General features: G+C 52.3%; 1 protein-coding gene across 5 annotated transcripts in view; it reads right to left on the bottom strand.

Moving 5' to 3' along the window:
* The window catches only part of MLPH (melanophilin), a 65,487-nt gene that overhangs the window by 9,595 nt on the left and 31,383 nt on the right, over positions 1 to 24,509 (bottom strand). Inside the window, exons 6-12 of one of the 5 annotated variants that reach the window (XM_055291098.1) lie at positions 23,535 to 23,654; positions 18,652 to 18,856; positions 16,927 to 17,066; positions 9,879 to 9,962; positions 3,992 to 4,177; positions 3,564 to 3,719; positions 2,012 to 2,104 (exon numbers count right to left, since the gene is read on the bottom strand). In XM_055291098.1, coding sequence (XP_055147073.1) covers positions 2,012 to 2,104; positions 3,564 to 3,719; positions 3,992 to 4,177; positions 9,879 to 9,962; positions 16,927 to 17,066; positions 18,652 to 18,856; positions 23,535 to 23,654 — 984 coding nt within the window. The remainder of the gene's footprint in view (positions 1 to 2,011; positions 2,105 to 3,563; positions 3,720 to 3,991; positions 4,178 to 9,878; positions 9,963 to 16,926; positions 17,067 to 18,651; positions 18,857 to 23,534; positions 23,655 to 24,509) is intronic. The other 4 variants (XM_055291099.1, XM_055291100.2, XM_055291101.1 and 1 more) reach the window with 4 other exon arrangements.

The raw sequence follows: 24,509 nt of genomic DNA, 5'->3' as shown, positions 1-24,509 counted from the left end.
TCACCACTGTCCCCCCCACTCACCACTGTCCCCCCACTCACCACTGTCCCCCACTCACCACTGTCCCCACTCACCACTGTCCCCTACTCACCACTGTCCCCACTCACTACTGTCCCCACTCACCACTCTCCCCACTCACCACTGTGCCCCGAAGCACCACTGTGCCCCCACTCACCACTGTCCCCCACTCACCACTGTCCCCACTCACCACTGTCCCCACTCACCACTGTCCCCCCCACTCACCACTGTCCCCCACTCACCACTGTGCCCCCACTCACCACCGTCCCCACTCACCACTGTCCCCACTCACCACTGTCCCCCCCACTCACCACTGTCCCCCACTCACCACTGTCCCCCACTCACCACTGTCCCCCCACTCACCACCGTCCCCACTCACCACTGTCCCCACTCACCACTGTCCCCCCCACTCACCACTGTCCCCCACTCACCACTGTGCCCCCACTCACCACCGTCCCCACTCACCACTGTCCCCACTCACCACTGTCCCCCCACTCACCACTGTCCCCCCACTCACCACCGTCCCCACTCACCACTGTCCCCCCCACTCACCACTGTCCCCCCACTCACCACTGTCCCCACTCACCACTGTCCCCCCCACTCACCACTGTCCCCCCACTCACCACTGTCCCCCACTCACCACTGTCCCCACTCACCACTGTCCCCTACTCACCACTGTCCCCACTCACTACTGTCCCCACTCACCACTCTCCCCACTCACCACTGTGCCCCGAAGCACCACTGTGCCCCCACTCACCACTGTCCCCCACTCACCACTGTCCCCACTCACCACTGTCCCCACTCACCACTGTCCCCCCCACTCACCACTGTCCCCCACTCACCACTGTGCCCCCACTCACCACCGTCCCCACTCACCACTGTCCCCACTCACCACTGTCCCCCCCACTCACCACTGTCCCCCACTCACCACTGTCCCCCACTCACCACTGTCCCCCCACTCACCACCGTCCCCACTCACCACTGTCCCCACTCACCACTGTCCCCCCCACTCACCACTGTCCCCCACTCACCACTGTGCCCCCACTCACCACCGTCCCCACTCACCACTGTCCCCACTCACCACTGTCCCCCCACTCACCACTGTCCCCCCACTCACCACCGTCCCCACTCACCACTGTCCCCCCCACTCACCACTGTCCCCCCACTCACCACTGTCCCCACTCACCACTGTCCCCCACTCACCACTGTCCCCCCACTCACCACTGTCCCCCCCACTCACCACTGTCCCCCACTCACCACTGTCCCCTACTCACCACTGTCCCCACTCACTACTGTCCCCACTCACCACTCTCCCCACTCACCACTGTGCCCCGAAGCACCACTGTGCCCCCACTCACCACTGTCCCCCACTCACCACTGTCCCCACTCACCACTGTCCCCACTCACCACTGTCCCCCACTCACCACTGTCCCCACTCACTCACCACTGTCCCCGACGCACCACTGTCCCCACTCACCACTGTCCCCCCACTCACCACTGTCCCCACTCACCACTGTCCCCCCACTCACCACTGTCCCCCACTCACCACTGTCCCCCACTCACCACTGTCCCCTACTCACCACTGTCCCCACTCACTACTGTCCCCACTCACCACTCTCCCCACTCACCACTGTGCCCCGAAGCACCACTGTGCCCCCACTCACCACTGTCCCCCACTCACCACTGTCCCCCCACTCACCACTGTCCCCCCACTCACCACTGTCCCCCCACTCACCACCGTCCCCACTCACCACCGTCCCCCCACTCACCACTCTCCCCCCACTCACCACTGTCCCCACTCACCACTGTGCCCCAGTCACCACTGTCCCCACTCACCGCTGTCCCCCCCACTCACCACTGTCCCTACTCACCACTGTGCCCCACTCACCACCGTCCCACCACTCACCACTGTGCCCCACTCACCGCTGTCCCCCCCACTCACCACTGTGCCCACTCACCACTGTCCCCCACTCACCACTGTCCTCCCACTCACCGGGAGGTTTGACTTCCTCCGGGGCTTTCCCGAGGGCTTCACTGTGAGCCCTGCGGCCCTCAGCGCTGCAATCCTGCATTCGATGTCTGAAACCTGCGAGAGGACAGAGACAGAAGACTCATCAGACAGACGCCCGAGGTCCCGCCTCAGAGTCATGGACAGAAAGAGCAGCTGCCCCCAGCTCACTCCTGGAGCCAATTTTACTTGTGTTTTCCCTTAAGATTGGCATCCCAGCCCCATGCCCGTCTTGGTGGTCTCCTTGGCATTTATCTTCCATGGTTGTTGAGAAGGGGGGGTGTTTCTTGTGGGTCACCCCAGGCGGAGGAAGGCAGGACGGGTGCATTTTCTAGAGTCTCAGGGAGTCTGGCTCCCATGAGGGGCTGGAGGAGGGGCCGTGACTGGCAAGGACAGTAGTGGCTACTCTTCACCTAGCAGTCAGCCACCACCACTGGTGTCATCCTTGCCTGGCCCCCCTTCCACCCCTCTCTCCTTAGGCCCCTCCTCCCACAGCAGCTGGGGGCAGCTTCTGGAAATTAGAAGCAGGCCCCATCACCCCCTACTCAGATCCTTCCAGTGGCCCCCAGGGGCCTTTGCTGTCCACCCTCCTCACACTCTCCCCTCATCACTCTGACCTGGTGTCAGGGTTTCACGGCTAATCCCTGCAGGCGCCAAGCTCACTGCCACCCCAGGGCCTTGGCACACGCTGCTCCCTCCACCCGGACTCCTGCCCCCTGGATTTGCCAGGCTGCCTTACTTTCCTAGTATCCCTCCTGACTGCCTTATCTCAATCGCCCTGCCCTGAGCACTCTAGGGGCTCGTCTTCACTGATTGTCTTAATCGCACTTTTCATGAACCCAAATGATCTTGTTTGTTTGCTGTTTATCTCCTTCCACTAAAAACAAGCTCCAGGAAGGCAGGGGCTTTGTCGAAGACATTCGCGCCGGATCTTTCATGACCTACACAATGTGGGCTACATTCTAGGCATTTAAAGCTTATTTGCAAAGCAAGAAGGAATACATGAAGGTAAAGTCCAGAGCCTGACTTGCTCCCCTTGAACAGCTCTAGGGGACGTGCCCTTCTTCCTCAGGGAGTGACAGGCACCTGCTGATGAGAAGGGAAGTGGAGGAGGGCCGTGGGGCCTGGCTGTCCCCACAGTCTGAGAGGCAGACCCTCTCCTCTCTGTAGGTCTCCAGGGAGGACAGAGTCCAGTGCTGAGGTCTGGGGCTGTCCTAAATTCCAGGCCTGCTTCTAGGCCCCCATCCTGGGTCAGGGATTGTGTGTTTAGCACCTTTTTCTTGGTGAAAACCCTGTCTGTCCCTCACCAAGTTGAACAGGAAAAAGGGAAGGGGTGGAGGGCTCAGGGGGTGGCGGACCAGGTGAGTCCCCCAGAAACGCCCAGGTTCATGCCTGGCCTTCAGAGCCGTGCGTGCTGGGCCAGTGGGGAGGGTCGGTGTGAGCTGGCAGATGTCAGAGCTGGCAGATATTCAATGCCTGGGTGTGGTCACCGTCTGTGTTTGCGGAACCCAGTGCTCCCCTGTGCCTTCCGGGCTACCTCGCTCTCTGCCTGCTGGACTTCTGAGGCTGTCACTGCCACTCTGTCCTCCAGCTCCGACAGCTCCTCATCTGTGGTCCTGTTGTGCTGGACAGGTTCCCCAGGGCCCTGGGGGCTCTCTTCCTGTCTGTTGGTTTGATGCGCAGCCGTGTCCACCTAGGAAAGAGAAGGACAGAGGCTGACCGGCAGCAGGAGGGGGTGTGGGGTCTCACCCAGATGGGGACTCGCCAGAGAGGACGTTGCTGTCCTCTCTGAACCCCGGGAGCTGGTTGGCCAGGAGCCGGCCACCAACTGCAGACCCCATCAAGGGCTCTTGGTGTGCCCCTGCCCGTGCTGCCTCCCTGGGGAGGGTGGCGGCCAGCTGGGACTGTCCATCCCTGCCCCTACCTCTGCATGGTCCTTCTGAGACCTCTAGGGGGTAGTCTCACCTCTGGGTCTGCCTGGGGGAGAGCCCCAACTGATTTGCCCCTGTTAGGCTCTGCCTTTTCATCCTTGGCTTCCTCCTCCTCGGACGAGGTCCCCTGGTCACTGACGTTGCTGGTCAGCTCCTCCAGCTTCCTCCTCAGTGTCTCCTCCTCTACATCGGCCTCCGTGCGCACTCCAGCACCTAGACCCTGACAGAACAGGCCAGTGGATTTGGATTCGGCTAGTCATCTGGAGCCGTGGAGCTCCAGGGCTGACTCTGGGAGATGGGCCAGTGCCCCGCACACCTGGGGTTCCGGCTGAGCTCAGCTGCCTCCCTTCTCCATGCCAGCTTGTCTAACATGCCCCACTGGGGCCCAGTCCCAGACTCCAGAAGCAGGCTCTGCAGAGCTGGGGGTTCCCAGGGAAAGCTGACCACCACCCCTGGCTATCTAAGACCCACCTTTTTTTTTTCCTCCCTTCTCATCCCTTTCATTTAAGGGTGCCATTTATTTATTCCAGGCTGATGTCCTTACTCTAGGGATGGGGAGAGACGGGTGTGGAGTCATGGATCTCTGCCCACTCTCTCTCAGGGAAACACACAGACAGCCTTGGTCGGGTCCAGCTTCAGGGGCTGGGCTCTCCCCATGCTATGGCCAAGGATTCATTTAGCAGCTGCTGTGGGACACCCTCTGTGGCACACTGCTCCTGATCACATAAAACCAGCCACTGTACTGCGAGTTCACTTGTGGCTCCCCATCAGCCCTGTGACCTTTGGCAGGTCACTCAACCCCTCTGCATCTCAGTTTCCCTCAGCTTTAAAGTCGTGGTGATAGCAGTATCTAACCTACAAGTTATCATAAGAACTCAGTTCAATAGTCTATGTAAAGTCCTTAAAGGGTCTAGTTCCACTGGCCGCCTTGTCTGTGGGCAGGAGGCAGGGAGGTTAAGGGCAGGCTTTGTTGTGAACGCCGGCCTTTCATGAAGGGTTTTAGGTGCCAGCTCCGAGAAGGTAACAGAGTTATACGATAAAAACACAAAATTATCCCAATTGCCTCTTACAGCCAACATAGTGCTAAGGTAGGTGATGAGATTTAAGTGTCACTCACACTTTAAAACTCACATTTTTAAAGGCAGCTCCACCCTTTAAAGCTTGCTTAGGCCAAGAAACTTGCAGACACCATGACCCCTCTTTTTCTCTCGTCCCAAATATCCATTCCTGTTGGCTCTGCCTACGTGAGGCCCCTGGGATCGGTCTGCCTCGAACCACCTTCACTGCTCTCCGGTTCGACCACCGCCTTCTCCCAGCCGGCTCTGCTGTCTCACTCCCACCTTCACAGCCTGTTCTCAGGAGGGCAGCCCCAGAGCAACCCCTGTGCCCTCAGCCAGCTGTCTTCTGCTCAAGCCTCCCCATCCCTCCCACAGTAAAAGGCAGAGCCTGGACCATGGCCTGGGAGGCTCCGTTCTGTCTGACTCTGCCACTACATCCAGCTCCAGCCTCTGCTCCCCCACCCGCCCCTGCCTCGCCCGTCTCGGCTAGGCTGTCTCCTGCAGCAGCTCCCTCCTTGGGACCTTAGGAGGGGCTGCAACACTTGATCTTAGACAGCCACACAGCGGCCCCGGCACCTCTGCCAGCTCTTTGGGCAAATCTCATGCTCAGTGGGGTGCCCTGACTGTCCTGTTGGAAATGGCACCCTCACCCCAGGGACCTTCTGCCTTGATTTATTTTTCTCTACCTTCCTCCACCTCCTGACCTGTGTTCCACTTGTTGGGTTGTGAAGGAAACCAAAATACACCACCCCAGAATAGACTTCTGGGATGTATTTCCAGCTGTTTATTCAGGGAAGCTGCAGACGGGATCGCTCTGAAAACCTGTCTTTTTGTGTGTGTGTTGGGGGCGGATTTCGTCTGTGGAGGAAAGCTATAGGGGTGAGCTGAACACCAGGCAGACGGGCTTTCTCTGAGACCCCCTCAGAGGCCTTAAAAGGACACTGATGCCTGACACTGACACATCGGACAGAGATGCCGCCAGCATGGGCTGCTGCTGATGCTTCGAGGGCAGCTCCTGGTTACCCGAGAGATTTTTATCTGCATAACCAGACGCCTTTCCTCCCCTGGCCCTCCTGTGATCTTGTCACCCCTGTAACCCCTCAGGAAGCCCCAAGCCCCATCTGTCCTGTCGCCTTGGGTGTAAACCTCAGTCGTCTGTCCCTGCTTGGAGTCCCACCTTTGCGGGACCCCCGTGTTCATGTGCACGGTAACACATCGTTGGCCTTTTCCCTGTGACCCTGTCTACGCTGAGTTCCCGTCAGCAGATGCAGGCCCCGCCCTGCCGGGGGAAAGCTTGATGTTCCTGCAGTTGCGTGTTTCCTGCCTCTCCCAAATGCAGTGCAAACCCCACGAGGCCCGCGTTTTTGTCGACTTTGTTCACGGCCACCTCCCCACCGTCAGGAGCCGGCACTGGGAGCAGAGTGGCTCCCTGTGTCTCCTGACTCTTCCCAGGTGACGAAGTCACACAAGTTAGCAACGTGGCCAGGAAGACGACGCCCATTCACTTGTCTGCCCGTGCACCTGTTCGCTCACTCATCCATCCCACATTCCGAGGGCTTTCCCCTGGCCCCATGAAGTCGACTTTGAAGTGTGAGGCGAGGGCCGTGCAGAGATGCCGCCTGGGGAACTTCAGTGCCGCCCTTCGTCCCTTCCTCTGGGAGCCATCACCTCCACTGACACTGGAGGGCTGCGGGGGAGGGAGGGCAGGCGCCTCCACCAGGAAGTTACTCACAGCTCACGGCGCCCCTGGGCTGCATCGATCCCTCCCTCACCCATCAAGCCGAGGATATTGCGCCCCATCATTTAATTTTCTATCTGGACGAAGCCTATTGAGACAGATGGACAGGGATGGCTGCCTGGGGTCTCAAAGAGGAACACCAAGGGATGATTAGATTGAGTTGATGAAGAAGCCGCATGTTTTAGCCAGGATGCTTTTCCATGAGGCTCCACTTTCCTGACAAAGCCTCCAAATCACAGAGGCCCTCGGTGGAAAGATCGGGAGTGACATTCAGCCTGTAAACGCCACTGGGCCTGATATGAGCTGAACTTCGTCCCAGAGTGCATGGGGCTGAGAAACTGCAGGATCCCCACGAGAAACGGAAGCCCAGCGCCCATCAGGCAGGACGCAGCAGAGCGACGGGGTGTGGGGGTGGAAGCCGGTGGATGCCTGGGAGAGGCAGGGATTGTCTTCGCTTTGTAAGCCAGTAAATAAATTCACACACACACACACAAACCTACACACACAACACATGCACACATATACACATGTACATATGGAAAACACATGACAACATACGTGTGTGACAGGGACCTGAATCAGCATGACAGGACACAGCCAGGGTGACTAACTCGTCCTTGTTTGCCAGGGATTTCCAGGTGCAAAAGCCCTGAGAGCCCCTGACAGGACACTGGCCGCCCCAGATCCAGCCCCTCAAGGTGGAGGGCCCGGCTGCTTCTCAGGCCCAGCTCCTTGACGGCCCAGAGGGCCATTCCTGCAAGCAGTGTCCCCGCGTGGGGAGTGTGTGGGCAGTGCAGGTCTCATGTGGAATCTGTTACTTCTGACTTAATAGTCCCTGGGCTGAGATTTGTATGAGCAAAAGGCCAAAGCCAGGAGGTACCAGCAAGAGCCAGAGTGAGTGTGGCCGCCCTTTCCCTCTGCAAGGGTAACCCGTTTCTGGGTGGGCTGGAGCCAGGGCCGGGCAGACTACAGGACAGCGGGTCCTGAGTGCTGCTGAGGGGTCAGCAGGGTGGGGAAGGAGTTGGGCAGGAAGGCGGTAAAGGAGGTGAGTGACAGATCTCCAGTGTCCACCTGAGAGGCAGAGCCAAGGCCAGAGTGGGACCTGGGTCAATGTTCAGCAGGGGCCTGGGGGCTGGATGGCCGGATATGGACGTGGGGTGCAATGGGGCGCTGGAGCTTGTGTTGGGGCCACTCTGACTCCAGTGCAGGCAAGGGCCCTTCCAGAGGCATCCCGTGGGAAGCAACGCTCTCCCTAACCTCCCTGTGCCTTCAGCCAGTGCTCTCCGGCCAGTGATGGGCTGAGTCTCACTCATGAGAGCCTGGGCCTCAGTTTCCTCGTCTATAAACGAGGGAAAGAAATGTCTACCTTGCAGGGGCACTGCAGGATTAAATAAAATTATGGCACATGGTCAGCCTGGCTCTAGTGACCCATAAAGCATAGAGCACAGTAACCCATCCCCTTATAGATAAAGGCAGCTGTGGTCCCTGCTGGACACATGGCATGTGGGCTGGGCCTCAGTCTCCCTCCACTCCGGCTGGGGTCAGAGCCTGTGCAGGGGTAGCTCTTGGGGTCTAACTTGGGGCCTGTGTGCTCTGCTTCCCACTTGGTCTCATGCCCCCAGCCTGAGCTTCACCCACTTCTGTTTCTCCGGAGCCCTGGCCCCAAGAAAAATGAGCAGCTGCAAACCTAGGATGCTGCAAGGAGCATCCTGTGGAGTGAAATCATTCAAACTTAAAGCTGCTGGAACTTTAAATGATTGGGAGCCTCGAGAGGAATGTGGCTATGTGGCTTGAGTCAAGTGGCATGCAACTTCAGTTTCTGCTTTTCTCTGTAGATGATTAGGAAAGACCAAGTGGCGCCAGAGATGAGACCCCTCTCAAGATCATTTCCCCTACTCATGGAGTGTTAAAGCAATCTTCCTCAGAATTAGTAAGCTGTAACCTAGTGAATTGCTACAATGTAATTACAGGCCTTGTATGGAAAATGCTGTAACACTGAGAAACTTCTCTGTTTCTGCCTATATAAGTGAAACTTTAAATTCTCCACTTTGGAGCACTGACCCCATTCCTTTGGAGTCTGTGTGGCCCAGAAGGCTATCCTCAAACTTTGTGCTCAAAGAAACTCAATACTTAATCATATTTGCTGAATCTCCTTATCTCAGTGCCCAGGTGCTAGATATGTGGCTGTGACTCAGCTAGAATGGAGGACTGGGTCCCCACTCCCTCTGCACCCCGGCTGTCTCTCTGCCTATCTCTCAGACACAAAAGCACACACACACACATGCACACACACACTCCTGCAGCAGGCCATGGTTTGTTTTATTTACTCCCCATCAGGTTGTCTTGGTGTGCTGTTGTGGTTTGAATGTGTCCCCTAAAGTTCATGTGTTGGGAACTCAATCCCCAGTGCAATAGTGTTGAGAGGTGGGACCTTCAAGAGGTGATTAGGTCATGAGGGCTCTGCCTTCATGAATGGATTAATATCATTATTGAAGGAATGAATTTGTTATTAATTCCAGGGTTGTTATTATAAAAGCAAGTTCAGCTCTGTCTTGCTTTCTGTCTCTCCTGCCCTCTGTCACCATGTACCATGTGGTGACACAGCAAGAAGGCCCTCACCAGATGCCACCCCTTGATCCTAGACTTCCCAGTCTCGAGAACCATGAGAAAAATACATTTCTGCTCATTATAAATTACCCAGTCTGTGGTATTTTGTTATAGCAGCATATAGCAGACTAGGCTGTGCTGATGATACATTCACAAACATGGTGCGGAAGGAGACGCTACGCTGGTTTGGTGCCTAGACCTCAGAGGCTGTAGGGCCAAGCAAGTTTCCTCCCATCTCCAGTTATGTCCCCTGGGAAGGCTGTTACACCCGTGTGCCCTCCAAACATTCTCTCCTTCAAGCTCCAGGCATGAGAGGTGGTGGCAGGCCTGGATGGGACAGACGACTTCACTCAGGCTATGTGGTGGGAACCGCCTGGCTCTCTGAGAACTGCACACAGAACTTAAGCTTACAAACAGCAAAATCTCAAGAAACTCTTCCCCCAAAAGCTCATGTCACGCCTCAGCCTCCTTTAAGGAGCTGTGGGGGCCCTTTCTCTTTGCCCAGCCCCCGGTGTTACCTTGGCCAAGGGAGGCACAACTGTGTTCTCCAGGTAGGTCAGCAGGCATTCCACAGCTGAAATACACTTATTCAGCTCAAAGATCTGTAGCAGAAGGAGAGAAACAGTGGGCAGAGGACCCAGCGCACTCCCACCAGCGAGACACTGGCACCCACCACCTCAGAAGCACCAAATTCCCAAGAAGTGGAAGGAGCGCTAAGGCTACCACCCATGACATGACCTGGGAAGGTTAACTGTGAAACCCATTTCGGACACCAAGAATTCTGGAACACCAAGCAAAATCTTAGAGCAGAACCAAGAGCGGGGAGAGTGGGGAGGGTGAAAACGGCAGGAGAGGAGCCGAGTCCAGTAGGACAAGGAGCTGAATCTGGAAGGCTGTGATGGTGTCATTACTGTGGACAGCCACTGTCACTGCCGGTACTGAGCAGCACAGGAAGACATCAGTTAATTATGCCACAGTGATCAAACTCACAGTCATTAGCTAGCAAAAGCCTGGGGTCACTAGTGGGCTAGGAGGCAAGGCACTTCAGGGGACAACCTAAAGGGACCTGAAGTACAACTTCCTCATCCCTTGAGTCACCAGACCCTTGAGTCACCCAAAGTCTATTAGCTCCCGGACTGAGACATGATAAATCAATTTTCTAGTTTTCTTCCTCACCCAGCAGATGCATCTTTCCTGCCATGATCTCATCTACGGCTCACCTGGCTTTAAAAGAGGGAAGTGGTGCTGTGGAGTGTTAAGATGCTTTTGTATTGTTTTGTTAGTAATTAGTTGAATCATCACAGCACCAACGGCTTTGAGTGGGCAAATCTGCCCAAAGAACATGATTGGCTGAGAAATGTCAACACCAGGATTTCGGTTAGACCTCGGCCCACGCCTTCAGTGGCCACTAGTAACTGAGTCACCCTCTGGTCCTGTTGAGCATCTGCAGAGGCAGAGATCAATACCCTGAGGAGGCAGCACTCAGCACACAGCCTCTGTCTCCCGGAAGCAGTGGGCTTGGGGACTCAGGAGAGGGCAACAGCCCCCCAGCCAGTGCCTGACACCATCACTGGGAAATGTCACATCCAGAGTGGAAGAGAGGGGAAAATGCCCACGAAGAGAAACTGGAAGCTGGGTGGAGGAGGCTGGGATTGTGGGAAGTGGGTAGGAGCTATAGGTGGGTGGGGGCGGCAGGGAGCCAGGGAAAGGCCAGCAGGGAAGAGTGGGAAGTGAACTCAGGGCGACTGAACGCTGCTTTGCTACAAGGCCCTGGCTGTGTCCAGGCTCCCTCACTGAGGAGGTGACCAGAACGGACACAATGAGTATGACGCAACCCCGGCTTTGGGAGCTCCGGGCCCCTTTTAGGCAAGCCCACATGCAGATACAGCAACTCCTTGGCTGCTCCTGAGTGCACAAGTGGTGTGGGGGCAAACGCAAACACACTGGAAAAATCAGGCGCTCACCCTGCCTGCTGAAAATAGGGAAGAGCCCGGGCGCGGTGGCTCACACCTATAATCCCAGCACTTTGGGAGGCTGAGGCTGGCAGATCACCTGAGGTCAGGAGTTTGAGACTAGCCTGGCCAACATGGCGAAACGCTAAAATACAAAAATTAGCCAGGGGTGGTGGCTCATGCCTGTAATCCCAGCTACTTGGGAGGCTGAGGCAGGAGAATCGCTTGAACCTGGGAGGTGGAGGTTGCAGTGAGCTGACATCATGCCATTGCACTCCAGCCTGGGCATCAAGAGCAAGACACTGACAAAAAAAAAAAAGAAAGAAAATAGAGAAGAGACTTCCCACTGCCCCCTTGTCTTTCAGAGCTTCTTCCTCTGCTTTTTCCAAATACATATAAATCTTTAAAATGGCTAAAAAGCCTCTCTGCAGTCTCAAAACTCCACCTAGGAACTGTGTTTTTGAAATGGATACATCCTTGGCGATAACCCTAGCTCCCACTCCCCAAGAGAGGGTGAGGAGGCTGATGTGGGTGGGTGCCTTTCTCCAGTTTGCAAAACTAGCTCCCATCTTAAAGATGTGTGAGAAGATTGCTTTTCTTCGGGTTAAAGCCAACACAAGTGGTCTCCCGATTATGATGCTAGAGTGAGGACGTACACTGCGATCAAAGGCGCCATCAGGTCCTCTCACTCGTGAGGACTGGTGATGGTTTGTGCTGAGAACTGTGTGGAATGGGCTGGGCCTGCTGGGCTGCAGAAGGGCTGAGAGGCCTTCCCGTCTTTGCAATCTCTCAGCAGATTGCCTGGGGCACGGGCCATATTCTGGTTTGATGCTTGTTCAAGAATAAAACTGTCTTCTTTCTCTGCTACCCTTATGGAGAGATTTTCTGGGTAATGAAAAGATTTCGGGTTTTTTAAAAAATTATATTTCTCCAACAGTAGCAGCTGCTCTGGTGAGAGTAGCCTCACTCAGACGTGGGTGTCTGACCCTGTGTGGGCAGCAGTCATCAGGATTATCACGTTACTTAGATACATATGGACGGAATACTAGGTATGAACCCCTCGAGCTTTCAACTCGCAGCAATACCAAAGTTTAAAATTCACAAATGCAATACAGACACTGGCCAGGGATTAAAACAAACCAACAAAATATGTCACTGGTGACACTTTTATGGGAAACCGTCAGTGTCTGTAGCCTGAGCACACGTGAATGGTCCCAGGGCCGGCCCTTGGGAGTGAGGGGGTGGAGGGTGCGTGCCAGGGCCGTTCTCTCCCATCTCCCATCTCGGCCCTGTGGAAACTTCCTTCCTACCACATGCTTGTGCCATCTTGGGCCTCGTCTGGGCTTGCACAATATCTACAGTGAGTCTTTTCTGATTACCCCTCATCTGGAAAGCTGTGACTATACATACAAATGCAAAGGCAGGCAATGCACAGCTGCCTGACCCCTCAGATGAGCTGTGGTAAAATACGACTCCTGAGAAAGCTCAGGCCCTGAGGGCATGGCTGGGAGTCTTGGGGTTGATGGGCAGATTGAGAGGGCTTCCTCCTGGGGTCCCACGGCAGCCACTTCACAAAGGCCCCTCTAAGAGTCTGCCTGGGTTTTCTGTGAAGTACAGGATTGCTGCTGCATTTGGAGCTTCTTTCTGCTGCTTAATTTCCTCCATGTAAAGATGCATGGGAAACAATCTGGGTGAAATATTAGTTGAGGTTGTGACATTAAATAATTCAAACAAAGCTGCTGGAACTTTAAATTCTGAGTCTTGAGAGGACATGTTTCACAGCTGAAACTTCTACCTTTTTTTTTTTCCCTGTAAATAATTAAGACCAAACAGGATTGGAGATAAGGGCCCCAGGTCACGGTTCCTCCGCAAGGTTGTGATCCTGCTAAAATTCCTACATAGGTGAAACCTTCACTAGTAACTTTGGGCCCCATTTGTTTGAAGTCTGTGTTTCTGGGTGGCCACTGTCAAGCTTTTGTTCTGATAAACTCGATATACTAATACTTATTTATATTTTCTGAATCTCATTATTTAGGGTTGACAAAGTAAATACAAGTTAATAGAAATAAATAAAGAGAAACAATTCCAGAGGCAGGATGTACAAACATGAACTAGAGAATAATTCCAAGCAGGTATAAAGGATAATTGGTTTCAGCGGGGCTGGATACCACGCTATGTATTTTACTAAAGGCTACTAAAGTTGCTAGTCTAAAGGTTTACTGAAAATAGACAACTTGATTCTCCTCTTCATCCCATTGTCTTCAGGCTAGGAAACTAGGAGATGCTCAGCCAGCCAAGGATCTGCCATGGGTCTCTACCTGGCCACCCTGGGAGGTCTCTATGCTGGCCTCACCCAAGAGGTCTCTATCCTGGCCACACCGGGGAGGTCTCTATCCTGACCACACCGGGGAGGTCTCTATCCTGGCCACACCGGGGAGGTCTCTATGCTGGCCACACTGGGGAGGTCTCTATCCTGGCCACACTGGGGAGGTCTCTTCTCTGGCCACACTGGGGAGGTCTCTATCCTGGCCACACCAGAGATGTCTCTATCCTGGCCACCCTAGTCCTCCACTGTCCTCTACAGCCACAGGTCCCCGGACAGACTTGGCTGAGTCGGCTCTTCCCCTCTTCTCAGAATAACTGTAGAATGTGTCAAGAAAGCCACTTCCTGATGTAAGGAAGAACTGTCTGGACTGTCTAGAGCCTGGGCTCTAGAACTGGATATCCTTTGGCCCAGCGATCCCAGTTTCCCAGGGTATAAGACTCAGAGAGGAGTGCTTTCTGGGATCCCCCAGCTGCCGCATGATATAGGACACCTGCAGCTGAGACTCCACTGCTGCCTGACTGTAAGTAATGAAGTGGCTCTGCTCGACTTGTGTGTGTTCCGTGTTGCAGAACTAGACCTGCGAATGCAGGTGGTGGAAGCTTGACTGCTGCGGCACCGGGTCTACTCTGAGTCCCTGCCAGAGCTCAGCACACCTGCAGCTTCCAAGTCCTCTCGGGACACAGAAACTGCAGGGGCCGAGCCAGTCACCCCCTAGTCTGAATTAAAGGACACTTCCTTGCACTAGGGTCTTGCTTGCTGTTACATAAAAGGAGTTCTATGCCTCAGGAATTGTGGGCCCCAGTGGGTGAAGTGGCCATGAGTAGTCTTCATGCGGGCCTTCTCAGGGCCTTTCATGCCTGGCTATGCTCAGGGGCAAGGGTGCTTCTTTGAGACTAAGTGGGCCCTCAAGGAAGTTGGTGCAGGAGAAACTTCCACCTAGGGTTAAGGAAGCTTCCAGATGACGCTACAGTAAAAAAGTCAGCTGAGGACACTGACTCAGGAGAGATGCTGAATTCAGAAACTGCACGCTTCTGCCCCGTGGACACTAGCCCAATTTTAGAACCCAAACCCCTATGATTCCCCATACTGCCATGCTAAGAAAGGCTCTTTTTGAAATTCAGGTGCTCATTTTCGGCAGATCATTTCTCTCGGTGCAGAAGCAAAGTGACAGGATGTTGGAGGAGCCCCTCACCTATCATGCACATGAAGGTTTGGCCCCGTGAGAACAGCCACGGGACAGATTTCCTGCTGAATGAGGGCCAGAAAAGCCCGGGGCCCACTGCGCACTTCTACTTGTTGCCCACTCGTGAGCCAGTGCTGGTCTAGTGACTGCCACAGTGTAGGCCAACGCCTTGGGAGAGGAATCTGCAGCCCTGTGGCTGAAGAGCTGGGTGATGCCCCATCTCAGGTCATCCTGTGCACCGAAGGGCCAGGGCGCTGGAGAAGCCCTAGACCCTGAACAGCAGCTTCCGCATGTCCCGCCCACCTCGCCTGCCCCTTGAGAACCCCAGCCGTGCACCACCTGCGTCCTCGCTGCTTCCAGGCCTTTCCTGACAAGGCTCAGCTTTTGCTTAGCCTCCCTCCCGACAGCCCAGAGCCACAGGCCCAAAGGGAAGCTCCGCAGGGCATTCCCTTCCCCAGCTCTCCCAGGAGGAGGGAGGAGGGGCTCTGTACCAGGCATCACCATGCCCAAGGAGCTGGACCTACATTCATCCAGGCTCCAGAAGATGTGCCTGAGACCAGCCTTGGCGAAACTGCGGTTCCGGTCTCCATTCAGAGCAGCCCCACTTCCCCTTCTCTGGGTTTCGTGCCTCAAGAGCCATCAGTTACAGAACAGCCCCCCATCCTGTGATTCCATTGCTGGAGTCAAGGCTCTATCAGAGACATTAATAGCCTGTGTCTTTCACTGCCTTAAAGAACCTAGTGGTCATGATGTTCTCAGAAGAAACAATATTGCCTTTCTCCTGGTGACATGAACTTGCTCAAATTGAAATCAGCTGACTCAACAGACTCATCATTTAAATGCAGCGAGCGGAACTTAAATCTTGTGATGAATTATTTCATAAGTTAATGTCTACAATGTGAGTGATTCTACTAATTTAACAGGTGTTAAGTATTATGAGCAGAGTTTCTTAATGCCTATATAAAGCCTGCTAAGGGGCTGGGGGTAGTGGCTCACACCTGTAATCCTAACACTTTGGGAGGCCAAGGCAGGAGGATTACTTGAGGTCAAGAGTTCGAGACCAGACTGGTCAGCATGGCGAAACCCCATCTCTACTGAAAGTACAAAAATTAGCTGGGCGTGGTGACGGGCGCCTGTGATCCCAGCTACTCAGGAGGGAGAATCACTTGAAGCTGGGAGGCGGAGGTTGCAGTGAGCCGAGATTGTGCCATTACACTCCAGCCTGGGCCACAAAGGGAGACTCCATCTCAAAAAAATAAAAAAAAAATAAATAAAACAAATTTTTTGAAAGACTAAAGATTATTTTCTCCTAAATTCCATAAAATATTACTTTTTTCAATTATAAAATACATACAAAAATTTACCCTTTTATCCATTTTTAAGGTATTAAGTATATTCACATTGTTGTATAACTGTCACCACTGTCCATCTCCAGAGCTCCTTTCATCATGCAAATCAGAGACTGTGTGCCCATTCAACACTAATTCCCCATCCCCCTGACCCCAGCCCCTGGTGACTACTATTCTAGTTTCTGTCTCTATGAATTTGACTAAGAACCTCAGATTAAGTGGAACCATACAGTATCTGTCCAGAGTGACTGGTTTATTTCACTTAGCACAATGTTCTTAAGGTTCATCCATGGTCTAGCATGTGTCAGCATTTCTTTCCTTTTTAGGGGTGAATAATATTCCATGTTGTGAACATGCTGCATTTTTTTAATCCATTCATCTGTCGATGGACGCTTGGGTTACTTCCACCTTTTGGTTATTACAAATAACGCTGCTGTGGATACGGGGATGCAAATATCTTTTTCAGTCCTTGTTTTCAATTTTTTGGGGTGTATACCAAGAAGTGGAATTGCTAGATCATATGGAAACTCTATTTTTAATTTTTGGGGAATGGCCATACTAAGACAGTTAATTTTCTGTTATGTGAATTCACTTCCACAAAACATATGTGATGACGTATCTCCATTAAGTAGGCTTGTGCAATTTCGTAGTTTGAAAGTATTAGAAGCTGTAATTTCTCTAAAGTGACTTGGTGTGGAGGTAAAAAGACTCCACCTGAAGAAACGACAAGACGGAAGTCTGTCCAGCCCCCCTTACCTGACTCTCAGAGGACGCCCGGCCTCTCCGCTTGGAATGATGGGAGGCCATCACGTGAGCCTGGATGCTGTCTTCATCAGAGGTGTCCACATCAGCCAAGTACTGCAGGGGCAGCTGCTCGTTCCTGATGACATTCGACCCTTCAGAGCGAGAGTGGGTTTGAATTACTTGGAGTGAAAAGCTGAAAGCTGATGGACGTGTTTAGTCCAATGAAGAAAAATGAGACTCAAAGAAAATGAAGACATAAGGATGTTCATGTTACAGGGCTGAGGTTCCAAAGTCACGGTAAGAATGGGGCAGATTCCACAGCCACACACAAAGATCTTCAGGAAAAAAGAGGACCCTGCCTGGCATTGTGGGTGGGGGTTAAGAGTGGACATACTTTGCATGTTTGCAAAGTAAATGTAATATGATTCCCAATTTCAGATTGCAAATAACACCAGATTCCATGATGAGATCATAGACATGTTGTTTCCAGCCACATTTGAGGTTTGTGATAATTTGCTATGCAGTCAACAGGTTCAGCCATCTCATTTAATCCCTGTGACAATGGGATGAGTTAGACCTGGTTAACCCCTTTTGTACCATGAGGTTAAGCAATTTGTTCTAACAGCACAGCATATCTCATTGAATCTCAGACTTTGCAGATTGGATGTTGCACTACTGAGAGACAGTGCTGCCAGTGAGTCTCAAGCACACCCCTTTCTTACCACATTCACTAAGACTTTCTTCCCGCATTCACTGTAAGACACTCCCCGTTTGAGAGGTTGATGTGTAAAAAGAATGTGTGTAAGAATCAGTGAAACAGACTGGCAGAGTGAGGCTCCAAACTCTGAACTGCCTGACTCTGAGGCAGCTCTCCCAGCACGATGCAGTCTCTCCTGGCCTCCCCTCTAGACTGCCTCCTGTCCACGTGCTCAGGGGACTTGAGATCACAGAGGAAATAAAACTGCTGTCCAGGTCTGCATCCTGTGGCTTGGCCAAAGTAGATTCATTTATTCATTGTTTTTTGGGGAAAGTAGAGTCCTGCCTTCCTCCCAAAGCCTCCAGGATCCCCGTCAGCATGAGATTACGGCACCTTCAATACAATGAAGAGGGAAGCTGGAGAGTAGACAGTTTTCCCGCACGCAGCCACTCGCCGTGGCTGGGGAAGCTGGCTGCTGCTGTGATCTTACTTGCTCCTGCTCTGATGGGACATCTGAACTCCTGGACCCACGGTACATACACCCTCGGGGTACCAGAAAAGACAGAGCTTTGGGGATTTCATTTCAAAGCAAAACTGACGACAGTTAAGCCGAACAGATTTAGGTTCTCAGTGCTTAAAGATCTCCTGATCAACAGCCTTGAACCGACGGTGGGCCAGCAGCGGCAATGCCCAGATGCCCATCCTGCCCAGACCAGGATGGTTGGCCGGTTGACCAGTGGTTCTAGTCATTTCAGGGAGGCCTGCATGTCCCCACCCGAGGCCGGGAGCAGGGAGCTGTGGGCTGGCCACCTCCTGTGCTGGAAGTTCCAAGAGTTACAGGGAAGCACACATCCCGGTCCCGGGGAGGGCAGGTGTCCACGGCGTTTGCTGGGACTGCACATCCTGGACAATCACGCCAAAGGAAGGGGCCTTTCAAATCAGCCCGTGTGTCGGCATAGGTCAGGGTGGTGGGGTTGTTCCTCAGTGTCCCATTGCCCCATGCCGAGCCCATCAGGAAGACCCTGGCCAAGGGCACCTACCGAGTGCAGCAGCGGTCCCCAGGGCCATCCCGTGGGAGCCTCCAGGCGGGCAGAGCTCAGCCAGGGCGCCGTGTCCGGAAGGCGAGATGCTGGTCCGCTGCTCTTCCGGATGGGAGTGGCACCCAGAGGCCCCAGTGTCAGTCTCCTCCAGGCCCTCAGCCCTGTGGGGGGCTGCCTTCTCCGAGCAGGACTCATCTGTGAGGGACTAAGCACATGGGGCTGTCAGCCACCTCTGCAGGGTTTACTAGGAGAGGCCGCTGCCTGGAATGTGGGTCTTTCAATCTAAGCCCTGAGGCTTTCCAGGCACTTGACTGACCCAGCACCAGACACCCATCTGCGCTGGCCCCTGCTACCTGGTTCTCTTTAATTTCAAAGACTGTACCTAAAGCATGTATTGCCTATTTGTTGCCTACTGACTGCCTGTTGCATGTGTCTGTGCAATGTTGGGGCTCCCAATGACACCCTGGGCCAGGCATGACACAAGGGGACCAAAACTCTCCTGACACAGCCTCAGGGGCTCAGACTCACCCAGAGACCAAAGCCCTGAGGATGTGGGCAGGGAAGTTATTTTTGGGAGAAGGGTGCACTGTTACTAACTACGTACACCTCAATCTTTGAAGATCAGAACAGTGGGTTGGGGCTTCCTGGCAGCTCCTTGGCTGTAATCCAGACATCCCTCCAGCAGAGGGCTCTCTGTGTTATGTCATTGTCCCCAAGGAAAGGAGATGCTGAGGGCTTCAAGAAGCAATATGCCACAGCGCCCTTCCAGTTTGACTGTGAGTGGGGGGTGGAGGCCAGAGGAAATGCACACTCAGGTCAGCCTCCAGTAGGAGCAGGACCTGTGGCCCAGAAACCAATTGGCTGCTGGCTTCCAGGACCCACCCTGCTTCCCCCTCCTCCTGGAGGGGTCTTCAGACTGGCCTGGGTGGACCCAGCCCCACCCCAGCTCTGGCTCAGCACTGCCTGTGCCCAGGGGATGCTGGGAATGGAGTTCAGGAGTTCACTATGAAGCCGGCCTTGGGCCTGGTCCTGGCTCTGTGCCCATAGTTACCTTCACTGCCTGCCTGTGAGTCTCATGCCTTCCAGGTATAGCATCTATGATGATTAGTAATGAGTGTCAACTTGATTGGATTGAGGGATGCAATATTGATCCCGGCTGTGTCTGTGAGGGTGTTGCCAAAGGAGATTAACATTTGAGTCAGTGGGCTGGGGAAGGTACACCCCGCCTTAATCAAGTGGGCACCATCTAATCAGCTGCCAGTGAATATAAAGCAGACAGAAAAACGTGAAGCGACAAGACAGGCCTAGCCTCCCAGCCTACATCTTTCTTCTGTGCTGGATGTTTCCTGCCCTCAAACATCGGTCTCCAAGTTCTTCAGTTTTAGAACTCCGACTGGCTCTCCTTGCTCCTCAGCTTGAAGACAGCCTATTGTGGGACCTCGTGATCATGTAAGTTAATACTTAATAAACTCCCCTTTATATATATATTCTATTAGTTCTGTCCCTCTAAGAAAACCCTAATATAGCATCCTTGAAATGATCCTGTAGAGAGGAAATAATCAACTTGACACTAGCCCTAGTAGCCGACACCTTACTAGCCCTATTACTACTAATAACCGCATTTCAGCTCCCACAACTTAATATTTATATAGAAAAATCCAGCCCCTATGAATGAGGATTTGACCCAATAGCCTCTGCCTGCATCCCCTTTTCCATAAAATTCTTCCTAGTATCCATCACATTCCTCCTGTTTGACTTACAGACCGCTCTACTACTACCCCTGCCATGAGCTAGTCAAGCAACCCACCTGACACTAATAATTAGCACAGCCCTTATACTAGTTACTATTTTAATCCTAGGCCGAACCCTATTACTTACCCGAGGCCTTCAAACACTGCTCCCAGTAATAGCCTCGTGATGACTTCTAGCAAATCTTACTAATCTTCCTTTACCCGCTATCAGTAATCTAGCAGGATAACTCTTTGTGACTATGGCCTCGTTCTCCTGATCAAATATCACTATTATGCTTATAGGACTTAATATACTAATTACAGCCCTTTACTCCCTATATATGCTAATCATGACACAACGAGGGACACTTGTATATTAACGGTATAAACTGTCTTTACACGAGAAAATACATTAATACTTATACATCCTGCACCCATCTTTCTATTATCCTTAAACCCTAAAATTATTATGGGGTTTGCATGCTGTAGCTATAGTTTAACCAAAACATTAGATTGTGGACTTAACAATAGAAGCCTGCAACTTCTTATCTACCAAGAAAGTATGCAAGAACTTCTAACTCATGACCCTATGTCTAACAACATGGCTTTCTCAGCTTTTAAAGGACTAGAGTTATACGTTGGTCTTAGGAACCAAACACATTGGTGCAACTCCAAATAAAAATAACAAACATGAATTATTCTGCTGCTATAACAGCCCTAATCCCCTTAATCTTACCAATTACTGTTACCTTAGCCAACCCCTGCAAAAAAGGTTCATACCCAAATTACGTAAAAACATCTATCGCATGTGCCTTCATCATTAGGGTCATCCCTACAACAATGTTTATATACACAGACCAAGAAGCCGTTGTCTCACACTGACAATCCAGACTCTCAAACCCTCACTAAGCTTCCAACTAGACCACCTCTCCACAATATTTATCCCAGCAGCACTATTCATTATCCGATCTATTGTAGAATTCTCAATATGATATATAAACTCAGACCCTAACATTAATCAATTTTTCAAATACTTACTTTCCTCATCACAATATTAATTCTGGTTACTGCCTCTTTCAGCTCTTTATTGGATGAGAAGGTGTAGGAATCATGTCTCTCTTACTAATCGGCTGATTGTACGGCTGAGCAGATGCAAATACAGCAGCCCTCAAGCAGTCCAGTACAACCGCATCAGTGATATTGGCTTTATTTTAGCTATAGCATGGTTCCTCCTGTCCTCAACACTGAGAATGTCAACACATATTTATTCTAGAACCCACCTCCAACCCCTTCCGTTAATTAGCTTTCTCTTAGCAGCAGCAGGAAAGTCAGCTCAATTTGGCCTCCATCCCTGACTCCCATTCATAGAAGGCCCAAGCACTATAGTTGTAGCAGGTGTTTGAAGGCCTAACCCCAGTCTCAGCCCTGCTCCACCCCAGCACTATAGTTGTAGCCGGAGTTTTCCTGCTCATCTGCTTCTACCCTTCAATAGAAAATAATCTATCAATCCAAACCTTTACATTATGTCTGGTGGCTGTTACTACCCTATTCACAGCAACCTATGCTCTAACACAAAATGAGATCAGAAAAATCGTAGCATTCTCTAACTCAAGTCAGCTGGGCCTTATAATAGTCATGATTGGCATTAATCAGCCACACCTAGCATTCCTTCACATCTGCACCCACGACTTTTTTAAAGCTATATTATTTATAGGTTCAGGGTCCATCCATAACATCAACGATGGATGGATGAACAAGACACCTGAAAAATAGGAGGGCTATTTAAGACTCTACCCCTCACCTCGTCCTCTTTGTTATCGGCAGCCTCGCACTTACAGGCGTGCCTTTCCCTCATAGGCTTTCACTCCAAAGACCTCATCATCGATACTGCAAGTCCGTCATACACCAACGCCTGAGCCCTTTCTATTACTCTTAGTGCCACCTCCTTAACAGCTGTCTATAGTACCCATATTATTTTCTCCGCTCTAATAGGACAACCTCGATTCACAACTCTGGTTACTATTAACAAAAATAACCCCTTCCTAATTAACTCAATTAAGCGTCTAACAATCGGCAGCATATTTGCCAGATTCCTCATCACCAACAGTGTCATTCCTGCTTCATTCCCCCAAGCAACCATACCACTCCGCCTGAAGCTCACAGCCCTGAGTGTAAACACCTTAGGCTTCTTGCTAGCAATGGAGCTTAATCTCATAACTAATCACCTTAAACTAAAATACCCATTACAGATCTTTAACTTCTCCAACATACTAGGATTTTATTCAGCCACAATTCACCATACAACCCCCAACTCAAGCCTATTCACAAGCCAAAATCTGGCTTCACTTCCAGACCTAATTTAACTAGAAAATTCTATACCAAAGACCTTTACACAAACCCGAATTTCAGCCTCCATTACCGTATGTACTCAGAAAGGCCTAATGAAACTCTACTTTCTCTCTTTTTTTATCCCATCCCTTCTAATCCTACTCCTAATTATCTAATCTATTATCTTGAGTAATTTCAATTGCAACAAATACTAACAAATAATAATCAACCAGCAACTACCACTAATCAGCACCTCGAAGAGGTTCCAGGGACAAAGGCCACACAGCTAATGAGTAAGGTGACCACATGTCCTGTTCTCCTGGACGGCCCCTGCGCATGCCCTGTGTTTAGGTGTGATTATTAATAGCTGCCAGTATCACAGGACTGTCCTAGTTTGGGCAATAAAGTGTATGTTCCCCTCCCAGTAAGATGGAGATGCAGGCATCACAGCAGGCTCTGCCTGACTCCACCTCAGATGCCCTTCTCTGTCCTGCCCTCCTGAGTCTCAGGGGTTCTGCCTTATTTCTGTGCCAAGCACTGATCCCGGGGCCCCAACTCATCTGTCCAGCCTCAGGGCCCTGCATTGCCCCCTGCTTCTCCAAGCTGCCTGCTCAGTATTTCCAGACATGCTAATCTTGGGGGAGTGTGAGGTCTCTGGATCCTGTCTTCCCACAACGGTCCCCTTCCCTGTCATGCCTTGGGAGCCGGGTGGGACTGTGCGGCCATCAGACACTACTTCCAGAGTGCTGTCCCTCACCTGGGGCCTGAGCACCTGCCACCTAGGTTTCTGGGAGTGGCAGAGGAAAGACATGGGGACCCACTGACCTGTGGGCTGTCCCTGGCCTCACGGACTGAGGACAGGTGCAGGGAGTGACCTTGAGGCTGAGTGGAGTCATCTGAGTCTCCCTCGAAGTCGAAGTCGTGGACGGAGAGGAGGTGCTTTTTCTTAGCAGGCACAAGACAGGGCGAGACTCAAGTCAGGGCTAGCTTGAGGGAGAGGACCAAACACCCTGCACCTCCCCAACCCCACACTCAGCCCCCAGGGTGGCGGGGCAGGCTCCTCTCCCAGCACATCCACCTCCTCCACTAGGAACGAACCTGACTGAGCCAGGAGGGGGAGCTGATTGGGGGACTGGTTGGTGCTCATGGTGCCCATCCCACCCAGGACACGGGATCTGCATCTCCAGAAACTTGGCTGAGCAGAAGGAACACTGAGCTGAAGCCCTGCCCTTGCCCCAGGGGCCCCACCTGGGGGGCAGACAAGCCGTTCCAGGGCTGGGAGAGGGGAGGGTCCCTGGGGCCTCGGATAAGGGGGGTGTGATGGCTGAGTGAGGCAGAGGTGGGCAAGCTCCTGATAGTTCCTTGTTCTTTAGATGTAAGAGCCTGAATTTAGTTCGAAACCCCTGTTTCCTTATAATTCTTTTGATCCTTTAAACTGCTCTATCATGTAGGGAATATTCCAGGCACTGGAGAGCATTCTGAGAACTTCATAAATAGCATGAATCAAATGTTCTCAGACGAAAGGTGATGATGTTCCCCTCACAGCAGCCGCAAAGACCTGGTTCATGTCGAATGTCACTGGCCCGTTTCTCTCCAAGCATCTAAGTCTGAACCCCTGCTCACCTACTCAGCCCCTTCTTTCAGCTGCTTCCCCTTCTTGCATCCCACCCCAAAACCCAGGGGTTACCTTGTTTGTCTTGCCCACCCAAAATAAGTTGAACAATACGTGAAAACAGAAACACAAGGCTCATGGTTGGCAAAACAAAACAAAACAAAACAAACAAACAAAACCCAGGAGGA

The sequence above is a fragment of the Symphalangus syndactylus genome, chromosome 8, assembly GCF_028878055.3.
Source record: "Symphalangus syndactylus isolate Jambi chromosome 8, NHGRI_mSymSyn1-v2.1_pri, whole genome shotgun sequence".
NCBI classification, from domain to species: domain Eukaryota; kingdom Metazoa; phylum Chordata; class Mammalia; order Primates; family Hylobatidae; genus Symphalangus; species Symphalangus syndactylus.
This window is presented reverse-complemented; position numbering and strand designations above follow the sequence as displayed.